This window comes from Macaca fascicularis, chromosome 12 (genome assembly GCF_037993035.2).
Source record: "Macaca fascicularis isolate 582-1 chromosome 12, T2T-MFA8v1.1".
Taxonomy (NCBI): domain Eukaryota; kingdom Metazoa; phylum Chordata; class Mammalia; order Primates; family Cercopithecidae; genus Macaca; species Macaca fascicularis.
Window position 1 is genome coordinate 99,165,739 of NC_088386.1, and position 19,998 is coordinate 99,185,736.

At 40.1% G+C, this 19,998-nt stretch overlaps 1 protein-coding gene across 26 annotated transcripts in view; it reads left to right on the forward strand.

The window, feature by feature from the left end:
- The window catches only part of CYP20A1 (cytochrome P450 family 20 subfamily A member 1), a 59,242-nt gene that overhangs the window by 37,033 nt on the left and 2,211 nt on the right, over positions 1 to 19,998 (forward strand). For 18 of the 26 annotated variants that reach the window (XR_012421396.1, XR_012421399.1, XM_045367504.3 and 15 more), the window contains 5 exons: positions 3,042 to 3,157; positions 5,253 to 5,307; positions 10,773 to 10,893; positions 15,254 to 15,365; positions 17,719 to 17,783. Coding sequence is in view for 16 of the 26 variants with exons in the window: in XM_045367504.3 (XP_045223439.2) it covers positions 3,042 to 3,157; positions 5,253 to 5,307; positions 10,773 to 10,893; positions 15,254 to 15,365; positions 17,719 to 17,783 (469 nt within the window). In the remaining 10 variants the exon portion in view is untranslated. The remainder of the gene's footprint in view (positions 1 to 3,041; positions 3,158 to 5,252; positions 5,308 to 10,772; positions 10,894 to 15,253; positions 15,366 to 17,718; positions 17,784 to 19,998) is intronic. The other 8 variants (XR_012421393.1, XR_012421397.1, XR_012421400.1 and 5 more) reach the window with 2 other exon arrangements.

A 19,998-nucleotide genomic window follows, 5' to 3' on the forward strand; every position in this document is an offset into this window, starting at 1 on the left:
AACCTCCATCTCCCAGGTTCAAGCAATTCTCAGGCCTCAACCTCCCAAGTAGCTGGGATTACAGGCGCCTGCTACCATGCTCGGATAATTTTTGTATTTTTAAGAGAGACAGGGTTTCACCATGTTTTTCAGGCTGGTCTCGAACTCCTGACCTCAAGTGATCCTCCTACCTCGGCTTCCCAAAGCGTTGAGATTACCGGCGTGAGCCACTGTGCCTGGGAATAATTTATCATTTTAATCACTAATGTGTATTATATTGATTCAATTCTATAAATATTTAATGTAGATTTATGATATCCTGGCATGTTTTAGGTGCTGAGGAACCTAAACAAAATTTCTTGCCCTTGTGGCACCACATTCTAGTGGGAAGAGACAGACAGTAATCTAAATAAGTAAACTGAATAGTACATTAAAAGGTGAAAAATGCTGTAGAGGAAAATAAAACCAGAAGAGGATAGGGAGTGCGGGGGGTTGGGAGATTGCAATTTTAAGTAATTATTAGGAAAGGCCTCAAGATGAGGTGGCTTTTGGGGTAACACTTGCAAGAGATGAAACCAGTCATGCAGAACATGTGGATATCCAGATGTTCAAAGGAAGAATATTCCATGTAGAGGAAAAGTAATTACAGAGTCCTTGAAGTAGGACTCTTCCTGCTATATTTGAAGTACAACAGGAAGGCCAGTATGGCTGGAGTGAAGTGAGTGAGAAGAGGAGCAGAAGATGAAGTCAGAAAGACTGGAGACAAGAATGGGTTTTGTATGGCTTACAGACCATTGTGTGACTAGGTTGTTACTATGAGGTAGGAAGACACTGACAGGTTTTGAGCAGAGTTACAATCTGAGTTATGTTATAAAAGGATCACTTTGACTGGTATGATAGACTGTATGGGCCCAGAGCAAAAGCAGGGAAACTAGTTAGAGGGCTACAGCAATAAACCAGGCTTGAGAGATAATGTGGCTTGGACCAAGTGGCAGGCAACAGAAAATAGAGAACAAGGAAAAAAAAAGGAGTAAGAAAATAATTTGGTACTTTGAAGGTAGACCTACCAACATTGGCTGACAGATTAAAATTAGGGTATAAGGGAGAGAGAGACACCAAGGTTTTTGGCCTAATTGCAAAAGGAGGTTGTCAGGAAATAAGATGGGGAAGACTGTGGGAAGATCCAGGATTTGGGGGAAAGCTCAAGAGTTCAGTGTTTGGTATGCTTCAGACATCCAAGTGCAGAGGTTGAGTTTGTTATTAGAATTCGAAATATGAATCTGGAGCTGAAGAGAAAGAAGTCCTGACTAGAAATACAGATTTGGAAGTGTGTGGTACATATATTGCATCGAAAACCTTGAGATTAGAGATCACCAGGTAGTGAATATAGATAGAAAAAGGAAAGAGGTCCCAAAACTGAGCTCTGTCCTTGAACATTTCATTGCTGAGAAGTTCAAGAGATTAAAAAGGAATCAAAAAAGGAGACAGAATGAGTAGGCCGTAAAGTGGGAGGAAGTGTGGAGTCTAGGGGATATAGAGTCCTGGGAACCACATGAAACAATGTTTCTTGGCCGGTCGCGGTGACTCATGCCTGTAATCCCAGCACTTTGGGAGGCCAAGGCGGGCAGATCACGAGGTCAGGAGATGGAGACCACCCTGGCTAACACAGTGAAACCCCGTCTCTACTAAAAATACAAAAAATTAGCCGGGCGTGGTGGCACACGCCTGTAGTCCCAGTTACTCAGGAGGCTGAGGCAGGAGAATAGTTTGAATCTGGGAGGCGGAGGTTGCAGTAAGCTGAGATTGCGCCCGTGCACTCCAGCAAACACTCTGTCTCAAAAAAAAAAAAAATGAAAAAGTGTTTCTTGGAGAGTACGTTATCAACATCATCAGTGATATGATAGGTCAAGTAAGGTGAAGACTGAAACGTATTTGTGTATAATTTTATGGGCCATTGGATATCAGTTATTGATATCTTTTAGGTTTTTTATTTTATATATTTATTTATTTAGAGATATATAAAATATTTATTTATTTATTCTCTTGCCCAGGCTGGAGTGAAGTGGCATGATCTTGGCTCACTGCGACTTCTGCTGCCCAGGTTCAAGCAATTCTCCTGCCTCAGCCTCCCAAGTAGCTGAGATTACAGGCGCCTGCCACTGAGCCCAGCTAATTTTTGTATTTTTAGTAGAGATGGGGTTTTGCCATCTTGGCCAGGCTGGTCTTGAACTCCTGACCTTGTGGTTCACGTGCCTCGGCCTCCCAAAGTGCTGGGATTATAGGCATGAGCCACAGTGCCCAGCCTCTTTTAGGTTTTTAGAAATTTACTTTTCTGATTATCTTTCATCTGCTTCTAGCCATAAATAAGTGATTCCTGATTTGGGAGAAGGAATGGAGTTAAGACAGAATTTAGAAGGAAGGTGGATGATATCAGGGAAGAAAGGCTTATGTGTTTGGAGGCCTCTAAAGTGCTGGTATTAGGCCGGGTGCGGTGGCTCATGCCTATAATCTCAGCACTTTCAGGCTGAGGCGGATAGATTGCTTGAGCCCAGGAGTTTGAGACTGGCCTGGCCAACATGGTGAAACCCCGTCTCTGACAAAAATACAAAAATTAGCTGGGCGTGGTAACATGCCTGTAGTCCCAGCTACTTAGGAGGCTGAGATGGGAGAATCACCTGAGCCTGGGAAGTCAAGGCTGCAGTAAGCCCAGATTACACCACTACACTGCAGCTTGGGCAACAGAGCAAGACTCTGTCTCAAAAATAAAAGAAAAAGTCAAGTGCTGGCCTTGCTCTACTTCTTGACCTGAGTGGTTGGTGGTGATTTATAATTATTCCTTAAACTGTACTTACATGCTTTGTGTACGTTTTTGTATGTATGTTAAATTTGGCAAAAAGAAGGAGGAAAATAGATGAGTTTAAACATAAATTAGCTTTCTTTGTTGTTGGTTTCTAACTTTGAAGTTTTTCTTCTCATGTAGTAACGTTGCACAGAATTATTTTTTTAAAGTTCAGTCTCCACTAATGCTTGTATTCTAAAATTATTTTGTTTTTTTCTCTAAGCCCTCGTGCAACTGGAGTCTGTTTTAAGGAACATCATAAAAGAACGAAAAGGAAGGAACTTCAGTCAACATATTTTCATCGACTCCTTAGTACAAGGAAACCTTAATGACCAACAGGTGATATAATTGTTAAATGTTTTTCAGGTAAAAAAAAAAAAAAAAAAAAAAAAAGCCAGAGCAAGGCACAATGTCTCATGATTGTAGTCCCAGCTACTCGAGAGGCTGAGGTGGGAGGATCACTTGAACCCAAGAGATCGAGGCCAACTTGGGCAATATAGCAAGACGCCATCTATAAAAAATAATGATAATAATCACACATATATACAGTGTGCTTTTCATGCGCTTTAATCCAGATACCTTCCTAGAGTTCAGTGGCTTAAGAGAAGCATCATACATGTTTTTTAGGGTTTTTTGTTGTTGTTGTTGTTGTTGTTTTGAGATGGAGTCTTGCTATGTCGCCAGGCTGGAGTGTAGTGGCATGATCTCTGCTCACTGCAACTTCTAGCTCCCGGGTTCAAGCGATTCTCCTGCCTCAGCTTCCCAAGTAGCTGGGACTACAGACACACACCACCACGCCCAGATAATTTTTTTATATTTGTAGTAGAGATGGGATTTCACCTTGTTGGCCAGGATGGTCTCTATCTCTTTCACATCGTGATCCGCCCGCCTTGGCCTCCCAAAGTGCTGGGATTACAGGCATGAGCCACTGCGCCCAGCCGTGTCGTACATCTTTTATTGTACATAATTGGTAGTACAAGTACTTGGCCTCTATTATTTAGCTCTTTGAGGCAGCTGTATAGTATTTAATATTATTAAATTGAGCCAAAATTCTTGAATTACAAAAGAGGAGAAGGACTTGTGTTAGGTGTATTAGACCAAATCACTTTGCCTGCTTGACCAGGTGTGGCAGTGTGGCTTGTTCACAATACTGCCAGCATACCACTGCATTTGTGGTATTGTCAGGCCAATGAGGTTAGTTGTTATTGCCACACCTCTTCATTGTAGGAATCTTCTGCCCCACTCTACACATGCAAGTCCTTGTAGCCAGAAGTAGTCTGGTGTATGTTGGTGCAGAAATTGAATTCGGCTTCTAGGACAGTGATGAGATCTTCTGTCCTATTTCTGAGGCTTCATTGCTGTTTACTAGGCTAAGCCAGAAAAATAGGACTGAGTTTATTTACCACAGTATATCATGAACTAGTAATATTCACAACAAATACCCTGATTTGATCATTACATGTTGTATATGTGTACCGAAATATCACTTGTACTCTGAAAATACAACTGTAGTATATCGATTTTAAAAATATTTTTAAAAAGCAATGTGGTATTTAGGTTGTATTCACATTATACAGATTTTGGTTTTTTGTTTTAATGAAAACATCATAATGAAATAATATACTTTTTTTCATTGACACTAATTTTATGCTGTAGGCTTCCAGGACAGTGATGAGATCTTCTGTCCTATTTCTGAGGCTTCATTGCTGTTTACTAGGCTAAGCCAGAAAAATAGGACTGAGTTTATTTACCAAAGTATATCATGAACCAGTAATATTCACAACAAATACCCTGATTTGATCATTACATGTTGTATACGTGTACCGAAATATCACTTGTACTCTGAAAATACATACAACTATAGTATATCAATTTAAAAAATATTTTTAAAAAGCAATGTGGTATTTAGGTTGGTATTCACATTATACAGATTTTGGTTTTTTGTTTTAATGAAAACATCATAATGAAATAATACACTTTTTTTTCATTGACACTAATTTTATGCTGTAGGCTTCCAGGACAGTGATGAGATCTGTCCTATTTCTGAGGCTTCATTGCTGTTTACTAGGCTAAGCCAGAAAAATAGGACTGAGTTTATTTACCAAAGTATATCATGAATCAGTAATATTCACAACAAATACCCTGATTTGATCATTACATGTTGTATACATGTACCAAAATATCACTTGTACTCTGAAAATACATACAACTATAGTATATCAATTTTAAAAATGTTTTTAAAAAGCAATGTGGTAATTAGGTTGGTATTCACATTATACAGATTTTGGTTTTTTGTTTTAATGAAAACATCATAATGACATAATATACTTTTTTTTTCATTGACACTAATTTTATACTGTAGATTATTTTAGCAGGGCCTAATATAGGCTACCTTACATTTTTCACACTTTCTAAACTTAGCTTTGTTTCCTAGATCCTAGAAGACAGTATGATATTTTCTCTGGCCAGTTGCATAATAACTGCAAAATGTAAGTATAAATTGATTTCTTTTTCAGATGAATTACTAAAATACAGGCTGAGCACAGTGGCTCACACCTGTAATCCCAACACTTTGGGAGGCTGAGGTGAAAGATTGCTTTAGGCCAGGAGTTGGAGGCCAGCCCAGAAAAGAGAGACCCTCTCTCTACAAAAAAAATAAGTTAACTGAGCATGATGGGCCATGCCTGCTACTCAAGAGGCTGAATCATGAGGATGGAGGCGACAGTGAACTGATTGTGCACTCCAGCCTGAACAACAGAGTGAGACCCTGTCTCAAAAAAAACAAACAAGGCCAGGCATGGCAACTCACACCTGTAATCCCAACACTTTGGGAGGCCAGGATAAGAGGATCACTTCAGCCCAGGAGTTCGAGACTAGTCTGGGCAACATAGTGAGACCTCGTCTCTGCTAAAAATAACCGTTAGCTGGGTGTGGTGGCACATGCCTGTGGTTCCAGCCACTCGGGAAGCTGAGGCAGGATGATCACTTGAGCCCAAGAGGTTGAAGCTGCAGTGAGTGATGATCGCACTATTGCATTCCAGCCTGGGCAACAGAGCAAGACTGTCTCAAAACAAAAATAAAACACTGTTTAGAGGACTTCTTTAAAATTTTTCCCTCTTTTTCAGTCTTGTTTTAAAGGGCTGACTCACATAGGTGCTTTTTTTCTTAACCCCAAGTGCTTAAAGTCACCTCTGAAAATTGCCATAAATTTCTTGACACATTTTATGGATTGTGAATTCTAGTTAGTGCCTTTAAAATGAAAACTGCTGTTGACACCTTTCCAACCAGAACAGTGAGCTTTTCATTTCCTGCTGCTGCTTTCCACTTTGACTCCAAGCTAGTCTGCTATTATTAAGGTCTACCAACAAGAGTATATAGGCCACAGAAATCACGATTTAAAAGAACTCCTCTCATTGGAATTGAAGGTGATTTCTATGTAAAATTGTAAAATATTTGATATGTTTCTAAGTTTCCTCACTTGGTTTTTAGATTGGTAGAGTACCATTTATTTATACAATATTTATAAAAATACTTCTGTAGGCATAAAAATATACTAAGATAAAAATACTTAAAGAAAGTATTAGGGGGCCAGGCAAGGTGGCTCACAGCCATAATGCCAGCACTCTGGGAGGCCGAGGTGGATGAATCACTGGAGCCCAGAAATTTGGGACCAGCCTGGGCAACACAGCGGAACCCTATCTCTATAAAAAATTCAAAAATTAGCCAGGCCTGGTGGCACACACCTGTAATCCCAGTTATGTAAGGAAGGCTAAGGTGGGAGGATCACTTAAGCCCAGGAGGTTGAGGTTGCAGTGAGCCGTGATCACACCACTGGACTGCAGCCTGGGTGACAGAGTGAGACCCTGTCTAAAAACAAAAGGAGGCCAGGCATGGTGACTCATGCCTGTAATCCCAGAACTTTGAGAGGCTGAGGTGGGCGGATCACAAGATCAGGAGTTCGAGACCAGCCTGACCAACATGTTGAAACCCCATCTCTACTAAAAATACAAAAAGTAGCCGGGTATGGTGGCATGTGCCTGTAATCTCAGCTACTCAGGAGGCTGAGGCAAGAGAATCACTTGAACCCTGGAGGCAGAGGTTGCAATGAGCTGAGATCACACCACTGCACTCCAGCCTGGGTGACAGAGCTATGCTCTGTCTCAAAAAAAACAAAAAAAAAAACAAAAAAAAAAACCCAAAAAACAAAAGGAAGTATTAGGACATGAATTTAAATTTTAGAAAATTTATGTTCACTTGAAGGATTTCATTTATATCCCTTAATGTTTAAGGAAACTTTCTTTAAAATGATACAAATATAAACTTCCCATAAAGTTTTCTTCTTTGGCATACAGAAATGTCCAGATACTATAGATGATTAAATTGAATTTAGGTAAGCATATGTCAAAAATAATGTATTCAACCTTTTTCTTTTTTTTTTTTTGAGACAGAGTTTCACTCTTGTCACCCAGGCTGGAGTGCAATTGCGCTATCTCAGGTCACTGCAACCTCCACCTCTTCGATTCAATAGATTCTCCTGCCTTAGCCCCCTGAGTAGGTGGGATTACAGGCGCCCACGACTATGCTTGGCTAATTTTCATATTTTAAGTAGAGACCATGTTGGCCAAGCTGGTCTTGAACTGACCTCAGGTGCTCCGCCCGTCTCAGCCTCCCAGGGTGTTAGGATTACAGGCGTGAGCCACCACATCCTGACTTATTCAACCTTTTTAAAAAAATGCCTACTTGTTTGGTCCAGTGGTGCACATTTGTCCCAGCTACGTTGGAGGCTGAGGTGGTAGGATTGTGTGAGCCCCAGGAGTTCGCCTAACTTGGGCAATAAAACAAGACCCCAGCTTAAAAAAAATTAAAGATAGATTTAAAATCCTTGTTTTTAAAACGTATTACATTAAAAATAAATACGTCTTTGCTAAAGACCTTTAAAAATCTAAATCACTTGTGCTCTGGACACCAAGAAAAGTGACTATTTCCAAGGTTGAATTAATATGTTAATCTTATTTTCAGTTTTTAGGGAGATTTTAGGAGAATTGCTATGTATTTGGATGTAGGTTGGTGGTTTTTTAAGGCTCCTCTGAAGTTTTTGAGAGTAGATAAACAAGAAACCTTAATAAGTTCTTACTCCTTACTCTGCCCCTTATTAGCCTTGGGCAAGATTCTTATCTCTCCATTTTCCTCCTTTTCTAAAATACGAGTTTAGCTCCAGATGACCTCCAAGTTATCTCTGAGCTATGAAATTGTGTCTGATTCAGTATTGCATTTAAAGCACATTAAGTGGCTTAAAATCACATTTTAAAGCTATTTTCAGCCATCGTTGTGACAGGCTGGGCAACGTAGTGGGACTTGATCTCTACCAAAAAAAAAAAATTGTAATTAGCTGTGCGTGGTGGCATGTTCCTGTAGTCCCAGCTACTTGGGAAGCTTGAGGTGGGATCACTTTAGCCAGGAGATCAAGGCCTCAAGTGAGCCGCGATCACTGCCACTGCACTCCAGCCTAGGTGACAGAGTGTGACCCTATCTAAAAAAAAAAACCCCACAAACCAAAAGTCAATGTGAGATTTTTTTTTTTTTTTTTTGAGGCGGAGTCTCGCTCTGTAGCCCAGGCTAGAATGCAGTGGTGTAATCTCGGCTCACTGCAACATCTGCCTCCCAGGTTCAAGCGATTCTCCTGCCTCAGCCTCCCAAGTAGCTGGGACTATAGGTGCCCACCACCACACCCAGCTAATTTTTTGTATTTTTAGTAGAGATGGGGTTTCACCATGTTGGCCAGGATGGTCTCGTTCTCTTGACCTCATGATCTGCCCGCCTCGGCCTCCCAAAATGCTGGGATTACAGGCATCAGCCACCGCACCTGGCCTGTTATATTAATTTTAAGTGATAATATAGTCAAGCAGAGTACATGAATGACCACTGTATGCAAATCGTTGTGGTGAATCCTTCAGTTGTATATTACTCTATGTTGTAAAATTGTGTGACACACATATTGTACACTGCACAAGTTTTCACATCACTTGTAAAATAGAAATTCTATAGTTCGAGGCCGGGCGCGGTGGCTCCAGCCTGTAATCCCAGCACTTTGGGAGGCTGAAACGGGCAGATCCACGAGGTCAGGAGATCGAGACCATCCTGGCTAACACGGTGAAGCCCCGTCTCTACTAAAAATACAAAAAATTAGCCGGGCATGGTGGCGGGCGCCTGTAGTCCCAGCTACTTGGGAGGCTGAGGCAGGAGAATGGCCTGAACCTGGGAGGCGGAGCTTGCAGTGAGCTGAGATCCGGCCACTGCATTCCAGCCTGGGCGACAGAGCGAGACTCCGTCTCAAAAAAAAAAAAAAAGAAATTCTATAGCTCACTCAGAAGCCGTAATGATGAAGAGGCATATGTAGGGAAAAGTTAAGGACAGGCAGTCACTCATGTTTTTTGTGAACTCTAGATATAAAAAAACTAATCAGAGTAATTGAGTACCAGGTAACTACTGATTTTAATGATAACAATATGGGTAATAAGGTGTATCAGGAAAACTTTTTTTATAAATTAACTTTGAGATTAAGTTAACCCTTAGTTCAGGAAAGAGATCATTGGTAAGTGAAGTACAAGTTACTAGAAGGATATTAAGAAGTATTTGACACAGGAACAATAGAGCTACAGATGGTGTCACCTCAAACATATTCTAGGGAAAGAGGTAGTATGTATGTTCAGAAGGTTCCATTCTTTTAATAGTTATAATCCCAGTGTATTACTACAGAAATTATAATTACTCTTTTTCCTCTTTTTTTTTCTCAACATGTAATTTCTTTACATTTTCATTTCTTCTGGTTTTTTCTCAACATGTAATTTCTTTACATTTTCATTTCCTCAATGAATATAATCCATAAACCAGTTTAAGCTAAAGTAAGCCATGAGCCATTCATCTTCCCATTTGTTAATTGAGATAAATGTGATATTCTATTTGTTAAAAGTACAGATGTTTGGACATTACCATAAACCTACTGAACCAGAATTTGTGAATGTGAGGTTATAGCATCAGCCATCTCCCAGGTGGTTTTTGAGAACCACTGTTTTGTTGTTGTTGTTGTTTGTTTGTTTGTTTGAGACAGGGTCTCACTTGGTTTCCCAGGGTGAAGTGCAGTGGCATGATCACAGCTCACTGCAGCCTCAACCCCCTGGGCTCCAGCAATCATCCCATCTCAGCCTCCCAAGTAGCTGGGACTACAGTCACACACCACCACACCCAGCTGATTTTTGAGTTTTTTGTAGAGATGGGGTTTTGCCATGTTGCCCAGACTAGTCTTGAACTCCTGAGCCCAAGCAATCCCCCAGCTTCAGATCCCCCCCCAAAGTGATCCCCTCTGCGCAATCCCTCCCAAAGTGCTGGGATTACAGGTGTGAGCCACCATGTCTGGTTGAGAACTATTCTAAGCAATAACCAGTCACAAATTTTGAGCCAGTGTATTTACCATCACAGGTAAATATGTTAGAATATTGATTTATTGATAAATCTGCTAGCTTGATTTGTCTGAATCATTTCATTAGTGCTCCTAAGTGAACTGATAAATCAACTTAATAAGGTTGAGTGCATCCGATAATCAATTGCAATAACCAACATTGAGCACTCCTACAGATATGAAATTTATTTATTATCATAACTATTTTACCTAAGGTAAAATTAATTGGCTCCGGTTACTTACCAGTTTTAAGAAAGAAGGCATCCAGATTGCACTATGTCTGTTGGAGGGCAATCCGTAAATATTGATGTTCCATTCAGTGAAATACAAACCCTGTGAATAATTTTACTTTTTGGTACCACTTATGTTATCTTCTATATCATAGGAGAAAAAAAGCAAATATAAAAACACCACTCTAAATAATTAGTTTTTTTCTTATTCTATACCCAAGCCATGAGTTAGCGATTTTCATTGTTATTCATATAATGTTTCACCTAGTGTGTACCTGGGCAATCTGTTTTTTAACCACCTCTGAAGAAGTTCAAAAAAAATTATATGAAGAGATAAACCAAGTTTTTGGAAATGGTCCTATTACTCCAGAGAAAATTGAGCAGCTCAGGTAAGGACACAATAAAAAGAGGAGATTATTAAAAGGTAAATTTGAACTGGTTTATCTAATTTAAAGCTATTGTTGCTATTTAGGAAAGCTGTATATTTTTATAGGACTTCAAGTATTTATACGTAGATTTTATTAGGTAAATGAATCTGCTTTTTAAAATCATAAGGTTGTGTGGGAAATGTTTAACTTAGCCTGTTAAATAGTACTAGTGAAGTCAAGCAAGTATGACACTCATACTTTGTTGATGGTAATAAAAAACAGTACAGCAACATTAGATAATAATTTAGTAGGCTTGACCAGATGTGGTGGCTTACACCTGTAATCCCAGCACTTTGGGAGGCCAAGGCAGGCGGATCACTTAAGCCCAGTAGTTCAAGACCAGCTTGGGCAACACGGCAAAAACCCATCTGTACTAAAAATACAAAATATCAGCCAGGTGTGCTGGGACACGCCTGTAGTCCAAGCTACTCAAGAGGCTTAGGTGGGAGGATCGCCTGAGCTCAGGAGGTTGAGGCTACAGTGATTGCATCACTGCACTCCAGCCTGGGTTACAGAGCGAGACCCTGTCTCAAAAGAAAAGAAAACAATAGAAAACAATATAGTAGGCTCTTAAAAAGTTCAACATACACTTATATGACCCAGCAATTCCACTCTTTGGAATTTCATTCCAAGATAAATGAAAACATGACTACACAAAGACCTGTTTGCATATATTCATAGCAGTATTATTCAAAATAGCCCAAAATTGGAAGTAGTTCAAATGTTCAACTGGTAAATAGATAAACAAATTGTGGTATTACCATACCATAGAATACTACCAAGTAATAAAAAGGAACACCATATTAATACACACAACAACACAGATAAATCTTAGTGATTTAAGTGAAAGAGTGAAACATAAAATACGGCTACTGTATGATTTCATTTGTGTGAAATTCTAGAAAAGGCAAATTATGGTAATAAAAAGCATTCTGTTGGGGGTTAGGAATGGGGACAGGATCAACTACAAAGGGGCATGAAGAAAATGAAACTGTCGGCCGGGTGCAGTGGCTCACGCCTATAATCCCAGCACTTTGGGAGGCCGAGGAGGGTGGATCACGAGTCAGATCGAGACCATCCTGGCTAACATGGTGGAACCCCGTCTCTACTAAAAATACAAAACATTAGCCGGGCACGGTGGCAGGCGCCTATAGTCCCAGCTACTCGGGAGGCTGAGGCCGAAGAATGGCGTGAACCCAGGAGGCGGAGCTTGCAGTGAGCCGAGATCGCGCCACTGCACTGCAGCCTGGGCGAAAGAGCGAGACTACTTCTCAAAAAAAAAAAAAAAGAAAAGAAAGAAAATGAAACTGTCTTATATATTACTTGTGATTGTAGTTACACAATTGTATACAATTACTAAAATTCAAACTGTACAGGTAAAATGGGTTAATTTTATTGCATGTAACCATACCTTAATTAATTTTTGTTTTAAATTGCAACTGTGACTGCTTTGGGGTTAGAAGTCTGAGACTGGGTAGCAAGCAACCCTACCCTGGAGCATAAAATCAACTATAGAGAGGATAGAGTGGCTGGGCACAGTGGCCCACACCTGTAATCCTACCAATTTGGGAGGCGAAGGTGAGAGGTTCACCAGAGCCCGAGAGTGCAAGACTAGCCAGAGCAACCTGGCAAAACCTCATCTCTAAAAAAAAAGATACAAAAAATTAGCTAGGGATGGTGGTGCATGCCTATAGTCCCAGCTACTCAGGAGGCTGATATAGGAGAATCACCTGAGCCCAGGAAGTCCAGGCTGCAGTGAGCCATGATCACACCACTACACTCCATCCTGGTAACAGTGAGACCCTCTCTCAAAAAAAGAAAACAAGATAACCACTGGAAAGAACTGGGAGGCTTTTAAATGTTGGAAGTTTTATTTATTACATTGAATGTAACTACTTTTTTAAAAGTAATACTAGTTGCCTTTTGAAGTTTTTATCATATAGAAGTGTATGAAGTCGAAGGTGAAGTTCCTTTGTAAATGTGTGCCCGTAAGCCGGTAACAATTGGGCTGGGTGCAGTGACTCATGCTTATAATCCCAGCAATTTGGGAGGCTGAGGCTGGAGGATTGCTTGAGCCCAGGAGTTTGAGACCATTCAGGGCAACATAGAGGGAGCCTGTCTCTACAAAATGTTTAAAAATTAGACAGACATAAAGGTATGTACCTGTGGTTACAACTACTAGGAAGGCTGAGGTGGGAGGATCGCTTGAGCTTCGGAGCTTGAGGCTGCAGCATGATAGAGTGTCACTGTACTCCAGTCTGGGCAACAGAGCAAGAACCTGTCTCTTAAAAATAAATAAGGAAATAAATAATTTTTTAACGTTTAAACTCTCTAATATAGCTCACGAAGCATTTCAAAAGCTGGGCCTTGTGTACTCACCTTATCCTCACTTGTGCCTCTTCATAGCTTTCAGTTTAGCTCTACTCAAAGTCTTTTGTTTCTTACCTCCTGTCCTGGCTTTTGCACAAACTGTTCCTCTGTATAGATTCTCTTTTTGTCTCTCCTTTAGTTAAGTCCAGGTGTTGGGTTTTGGTTTTGGGGTGGGGTTTTTTTTTTATTGTGGGTGGTTTGAGTGTTTTTTTTTCTTTTTTATGTTGTTGTTTTGCAGATTTCAGCCTGTGTTTATTTCTCTCTTTCTCTCTCTCTCCTTTTTTTTTTTTTTGAGATGCAGTGTCTCTCTGTCACCCAGGCAGGTTTGCAGTGGCGCAATTTTAGCTCACTGCACCCTCCACCTCCTGGGTTGAAACGATTCTCGTGCCGCAGCCTTCCAAGTAGTTGGAATTACAGGCGTGCACTACCACACCTAGCTAATTTTTGTATTTTTAGTAGACACGGGGTTTTACCATGTTGGCCAGGCTAGTCTCGAACTCCTGGCCTCAAGTGATCCACCCGCCTCTGGCTCCCAAAATGCTGGGATTACAGACGTGAGCCACTGCTCCCGGCCCGGCCTGTGTTTATTTCTCTACGAAACCCTTTACCTAGAGTAGCTGTTCCTGCCTTATATTCCAGTAATACCCTGAACTTCCTTTGTCATAACATGCGCTATGCTTGTTTAATTGTTCATCCTTTATGTCCTATCCACTCTGCCTCCCCACTGCCAACTAGAATCTGAACCCCTTTGATGGTGTATCTCTCGTTTATTGTTGTAGCTCAGTATCTAGCACAGTGCTTCACATGTAGCAGGTATGCAATAAATATTTGTACAGAAGAGAGGAAGGAAGAATGTTTCCCGTTTTGATTTTGTTGTTTTTGATGTTACAAACAATTAACACTTCTGTGCTTACATCTTTGCTAATATTTTCAAATATTTCTGTATAATAAGGTCCTAGAAGTGAGCTTCTAGTTGAAGGATGTATGCAGTAGGTCAGTGGTTAAGATTTGAATCCTGTCAACACAACTTACCTGCTATGTGATCTTAAATAACTGCCTCTGATTTTAATCTGTAAAATTAGAATAATAATAGCACCCATGGGTTTCTTGTAAGGATTCGATAAGATCCTGTATATAAAGTATTTAAGTGAACTAACTCATAGCAAAATTGGAATACATTTTAGTTTTTATTCTTCTCATTGTGATGTACACTTGAGGTGTACCACTTTATACTTCCACCAATTGGATATGAGAATGTCTTTTTCTCCATCTTTTTCTAGTAATATCTGCTGTCATTCTTTTTCATCTTTGTCAATCTGGCAAGTTAAAAAAAAAAAAACACGCTATGATTGGCAGTCTTTAAGTTGTTAATTAAGTTGAGTATCATTTCATGTCTTCAGGTCATTTGTATGTTTTTGTGAATTGCTTTTTGTATTCTCTGTCCCTGTTTCTATGGGGTTGTTGGATTTTTAAATTACTTTTAAAGAGGTTTTATACATTAAGGATATCTTTACTGAAAATATTTTTCCTAGTTATCTTTAGAAATATGTAAACAAAATGTTTCTCTCGTTAGGTTATTTGTATTATTCTTTATAATTTTCTGTCAGCTTCATGCTAAAAATAAACTTTAAAAAAATTATAGAAGCATTTTGAGTTTTCTTCTGGTACTTTTAAAAGTGTTTTTATTTGTTGAAATCTTTATCTACCTAGAGTTATATGCAGATTAATAACAAATCTTATAAAAATGTATTTATTTTAAAATTTATAAAATTTTTAATAAGTTTTTATATACTTCTAATATATAACATATCTTTAAGCAGATAAGAATTATGATGGGACTATTTCAAGTTAGGAATGTTTGAGCAGTTGTTGAAGAACGTTTTTTAAATGTATGTACATTTCTAACTGCCTCCTAAAATAAACATCTTCAAAAAAATTTTTTTTAAAACAGATATTGTCAGCATGTGCTTTGTGAAACTGTTCGAACTGCCAAACTGACTCCAGTTTCTGCCCAGCTTCAAGATATTGAAGGAAAAATTGACCAATTTATTATTCCTAGAGAGGTAGAAAATATTTAATATGTTTAATTCATTCAACTATTCTCAACTCTTTTGGTGTGTGTGTGTATATATATATATTTTAGATGGAGTTTCGCTCTTGTCACCCAGGCTGGAGTGCAATGGTGCAATCTTGGCTCACTGCAACCTCCACCTCCCAGGTTCAAGGGATTCTCCTGTCTCAGCCTCCCTAGTAGTGGGGATTACAGGTGCCCACACCATGCCCAGCTAATTTTTGTATTTTTAGTAGAGATGGGGTTTGGCATGTTGGCCAAGCTGGTCTTGAACTCCTGACCTCAGGTGATCTGCCAACCTTGGCCTCCCACAGTGCTGGGATTATATGCATGAGCCACTGCACCCCGCGTGGTGTGTATTTTAAATTTGTTTAAAGTGGCAAATAAATGCTACCCATTATTAAATAAAAGACACAATTATTTTAGTTACAAAATAATATGTGCTTGTTTTAAAGTTCAAACCACATAAAAGTCTTTCTTCCCAAAAGGTACTACTGTTAGCAGTTTAGTATGTATTTCTATAGACCTATTTCTGTGTATATGTTTATAGAAACACACATATACATATGTATTAAACAGAATTTATATGTGAAAAGTTACTCTTCCTATAATATTCTTTAATTTTCTTCTTAATTGAGTGTATTATGGCTATTAGTACACCTAGCACTTGATACAGATTCGACTCATTATTAATGGCTGCATAATATTCCATAGTGTGACTGTACCATAATTTATGTTTTAATTTGATTTTTTGAGACAGAATATCACTGTGTCACCCAGCCTGGAGTGCAGTGGTGCAATCTTGGCTCACTGCAACCTCCGCCTCCCGAGTTCAAGTGATTCTCCTGCCTTAGCCTCCTGCGTAGCTGGGATTACAGGCTTGCACTACAAGGCCTGGCTAATTTTTGTATTTTTAGTAGAGATGGGGTTTCACCATGTTGGCCAGGCTGGTCTCAAACTCCTGGCCTCAAGTGATCCACCCGCCTCCACCTCTCAACGTGCTGGGATAGCAGGCATGAGCCACCATGCCCGTCCAGCATGATTTATTTAAGCAGCCCCCGCTAATGGAAATTATGATTGACATTTTTTTTTTTATTATATACTGGTACAGGTGTTGAGTAGTCTTAGACATGGAGTTTTTGTGTGAAAGTCCATGTGTATGTTCAGTTATTATTATTTTTAGACAGGGTCGTGCTCTTTTACCTAGGCTGGAGTACAGTGGTGCTATTGCAGCCTCGACCTTCGAGGCTTAAGTGATCCTCCCACCTCAGCTTCCCAAGTAGCTGGACTAAATTTTTTTTGTTTTTTATAAAGACGGAGTCTCACTATGTTGCCCAGGCTGATATCGAACTCCTAGGCTCAAGTGATCCTCCTGCCTCAGCCTCCCAAAGTGGTGAGATTATAGGCATTAGCCGCTATACTGGGCCATGTGTATGTTAATTTTAAAATGTTCTCTGAAAGCCATTTTATACTTTTAGCAACAATGTATGAGAATGTTTTTTCTTTCCAAATCCTCACCACCTCTGAATTTGAGTCTTATGTATATTTTATGAATCTTGCTTTTCTCTGATCATTGGAGAAATCGAACAAATTTTCATACATATATTAACAGTTTGTATTTTTCTTTTGTGAATTCTGGTCTTTATAACTTTCATTGATTTTTCTAGTGAGCTTATATATATTTTTGTATACTATACAAACTGTCAGTTATATAGCAAATAACTTACTGTTGCTTACATTCTTTTTTTATTGTTTTTTAACTGGATGTAGATTTTAAATTTTCATATAGTTAAGTCTGTTATTCCTTTATGGTTTCTAGATTTTGTGACATGCTTAGGGAGGCCTTCCTCATTGTAAGATTACCAAAATAATCACTTGTGGTTTCTTCCATTATTATTTTTTTTAATTTTATTTATTTATTTATTTTTTGAGATGGAGTCTCACTCTGTCTCCCAGGCTGGAGTGCAGTGGCACAATCTGGGCTCACTGCAAGCTCTGCCTCCCAGGTTCACACCATTCCCCTGCCTCAGCCTCCCGAGTAGTAGCTGGGACTGCAGGTGCCCACCACCACGCCTGGCTACTTTTTTGTATTTTTAGCAGAGATGGGGTTTCACCGTGTGAGCCAGGATGGTCTCGATCTCCTGACCTTGTGATCCGCCCGCCTCAGCCTCACAAAGTGCTGGGATTACAGGTGTGAGCCACCGCACCCGGCCGATTTCTTCCATTATTTTAAATTATTATTTCGTATTCACTATCTATATTAAAAGAAGTTTGGAATAAGTTGACTTTCTAGGAGTCATTTTACCTCTGTTAGTCCTTGACTAATTGGATTTTTTTTTTCACAGACCCTCGTCCTTTATGCCCTTGGTGTGGTACTTCAGGATCCTAATACTTGGCCATCTCCACACAAGTATGAAATATTTGTCATTGTCTTTGTGACTGTCAGTTTTTGGGTTTGCACGTTTTGCATTCCTTTCCTAAGTTTCGAGGAGAAAATTCAGTATGTAGCAATGATACAACAAAAGAAAAACAGTGAATCCCCTTTTCTTCTCTTTCTTTTGAGACAGGGTCTCACTCTGTCACCCAGGCTGGAATGTAGTAGTGCAATCACTTCTCACTGCAGCTTTGACCTCTCTGACTCAAGCCATCCTTCTGCGTCAGCCACCTAAGTAGCTAGGACCACAGGCGTGCGCCACCACACCTGGTTAATTTTCATACTTTTTGTAGAGATGGGTTTCACCATGTTGCCCGGGCTGGTCTTGAATTCCTGAGCTCAAGCCATCCTCCCTCCTCTGCCTCCCAAAGTGGTGGGATTACAGGCATGAACCACCAAGCCTGAACTGCATCACCATTATCTTCTGTTCACTGCTTTTTCTCTTATGTGAATCTGCTATTTGCTACTCTTTGTCTCTTTTATTACCACTTTTATAGTAAGTGAAAAGTAATTAGCATCTGTTTTAAGAAAATGAAAGCAGGCCAGGCACCGTGGCTCACGCCTGTAATCCCAGCACTTTGGGAGGCCGAGGCAGGCAGATCACGAGGTCGTGAGTTCAAGACCAGCCTGGCTAACATGGCGAAACCCCGTCTCTACTAAAAATACAAAAATTAGCCAGGTGTGGTGGCACATGCCTGTAATGTAATGCCAGCTACTCAGGAGGCTGAGGCAGGAGAATCACTTGAACCTGGAAGGCAGAGGTCGCAGTGAGCCAAGATTGTGCCATTGCATTCCAGCCTGGGCAACAAGAGCAAGATGCAAGACTCCATCTCAAAAAAAAAAAAAAGAGCAAAATTTCTTTTTTTTTTTTGAGATGGAATCTCACTCTGTCACCCAGGCTGGATTGCGGTGGTGCAATCTAGTGTCACTGCAAGCTCTGCCTCCCAGGTTCAAACAATTCTCCTGCCTCAGCCTCCCAAGTACTTGGGACTACAGGCGCCCGCCACCATGCCCGGCTAATATTTTTGTAGTTTTAGTAGAGACGGGGTTTCATCATGTTAGCCAGGATGGCCTCGATCTCCTGACCTCGTGATCTGCCCACTTCAGCCTCCCAAAGTGCTAGGATTACAGGCGTGAGCCACCGTGCCCGGCCTTTTTTGTGTTCCAGTGCGTTTTTCTATTCTTTATTTTTATTGCTTCTCTTTTTGCTTTTTTTTAAATTTATTTTTTATTTCAATAGGCTTTTGGGGAACAGGTGGTATTTGGTTACATGAATAAGTTATTTGGTGGTGATTTCTGAGATTTTGGTGCACCCGTCACCCAAGCAGTATACACTGTACCCAATGTGTAGTCTTTTATCCCTCATAACTCCACCCTTTCCCCCAAGTCCCTAAAGTCCATTATATCATTCTTATGCCTTTGCGTCCTCATACCTTAGCTCCCAAGAATTTCCCTTTTTTAAAAATTCAGAATTTAAGTCATTTAAGAATACTTGTTTTTGCGAGGAATTTTTTTGTTCTGTGGTACGTGGGTTGTTTTGTTTTTAATATATGCGTTTCTTCAACGACTTTACAGAGTAAAATTCTATACAACAAAAAATGTTTCTTAGGCCCTTCATTTCCCTTACTTTATTTTTTCTTCTGAGGCAGGATCTTGCTCTGTCACCCAGGATGGAGTGCAGTGGTGTAAACACGGGCTCACTGCAGCCTCAACCTCCTGGGCTCAAGCAATGCTCCTACCTCACCCTCCAGAGTAACTGGAACTATAGGTATATACTATCCCGCCTGGCGAATTTTTTTTTTTTATTTATTTTTATTTTTATTTTTTTTTGAGACAGAGTCTCGCTCTGTTGCCAGACTGGTCTTGCAATAAACAAAACGCCATCTATGAAAAATAATGGGCTGGGCGCGGTAGCCTGTAATCCCAGCACTTTGGGAGGCTGAGGCGGGCAGATCACCTGAGGTCTGGAGTTCCAGACCAGCCTGACCAACATGGAGAAACCCCATCTCTACTAAAAATACAAAATTAGCCAGGCATGGTGGCTCATGCCTGTAATCCCAGCTACTCGGGAGGCTGAGGCAGGAGAGGTGGAGGTTGCGGTGAGCCGAGATCATGCCATTTCTCCCCAGCCTGGGCAGCAAGAATGAACCTCCATCTCAAAAAAATAAAAAATAATGATAATAATCACACA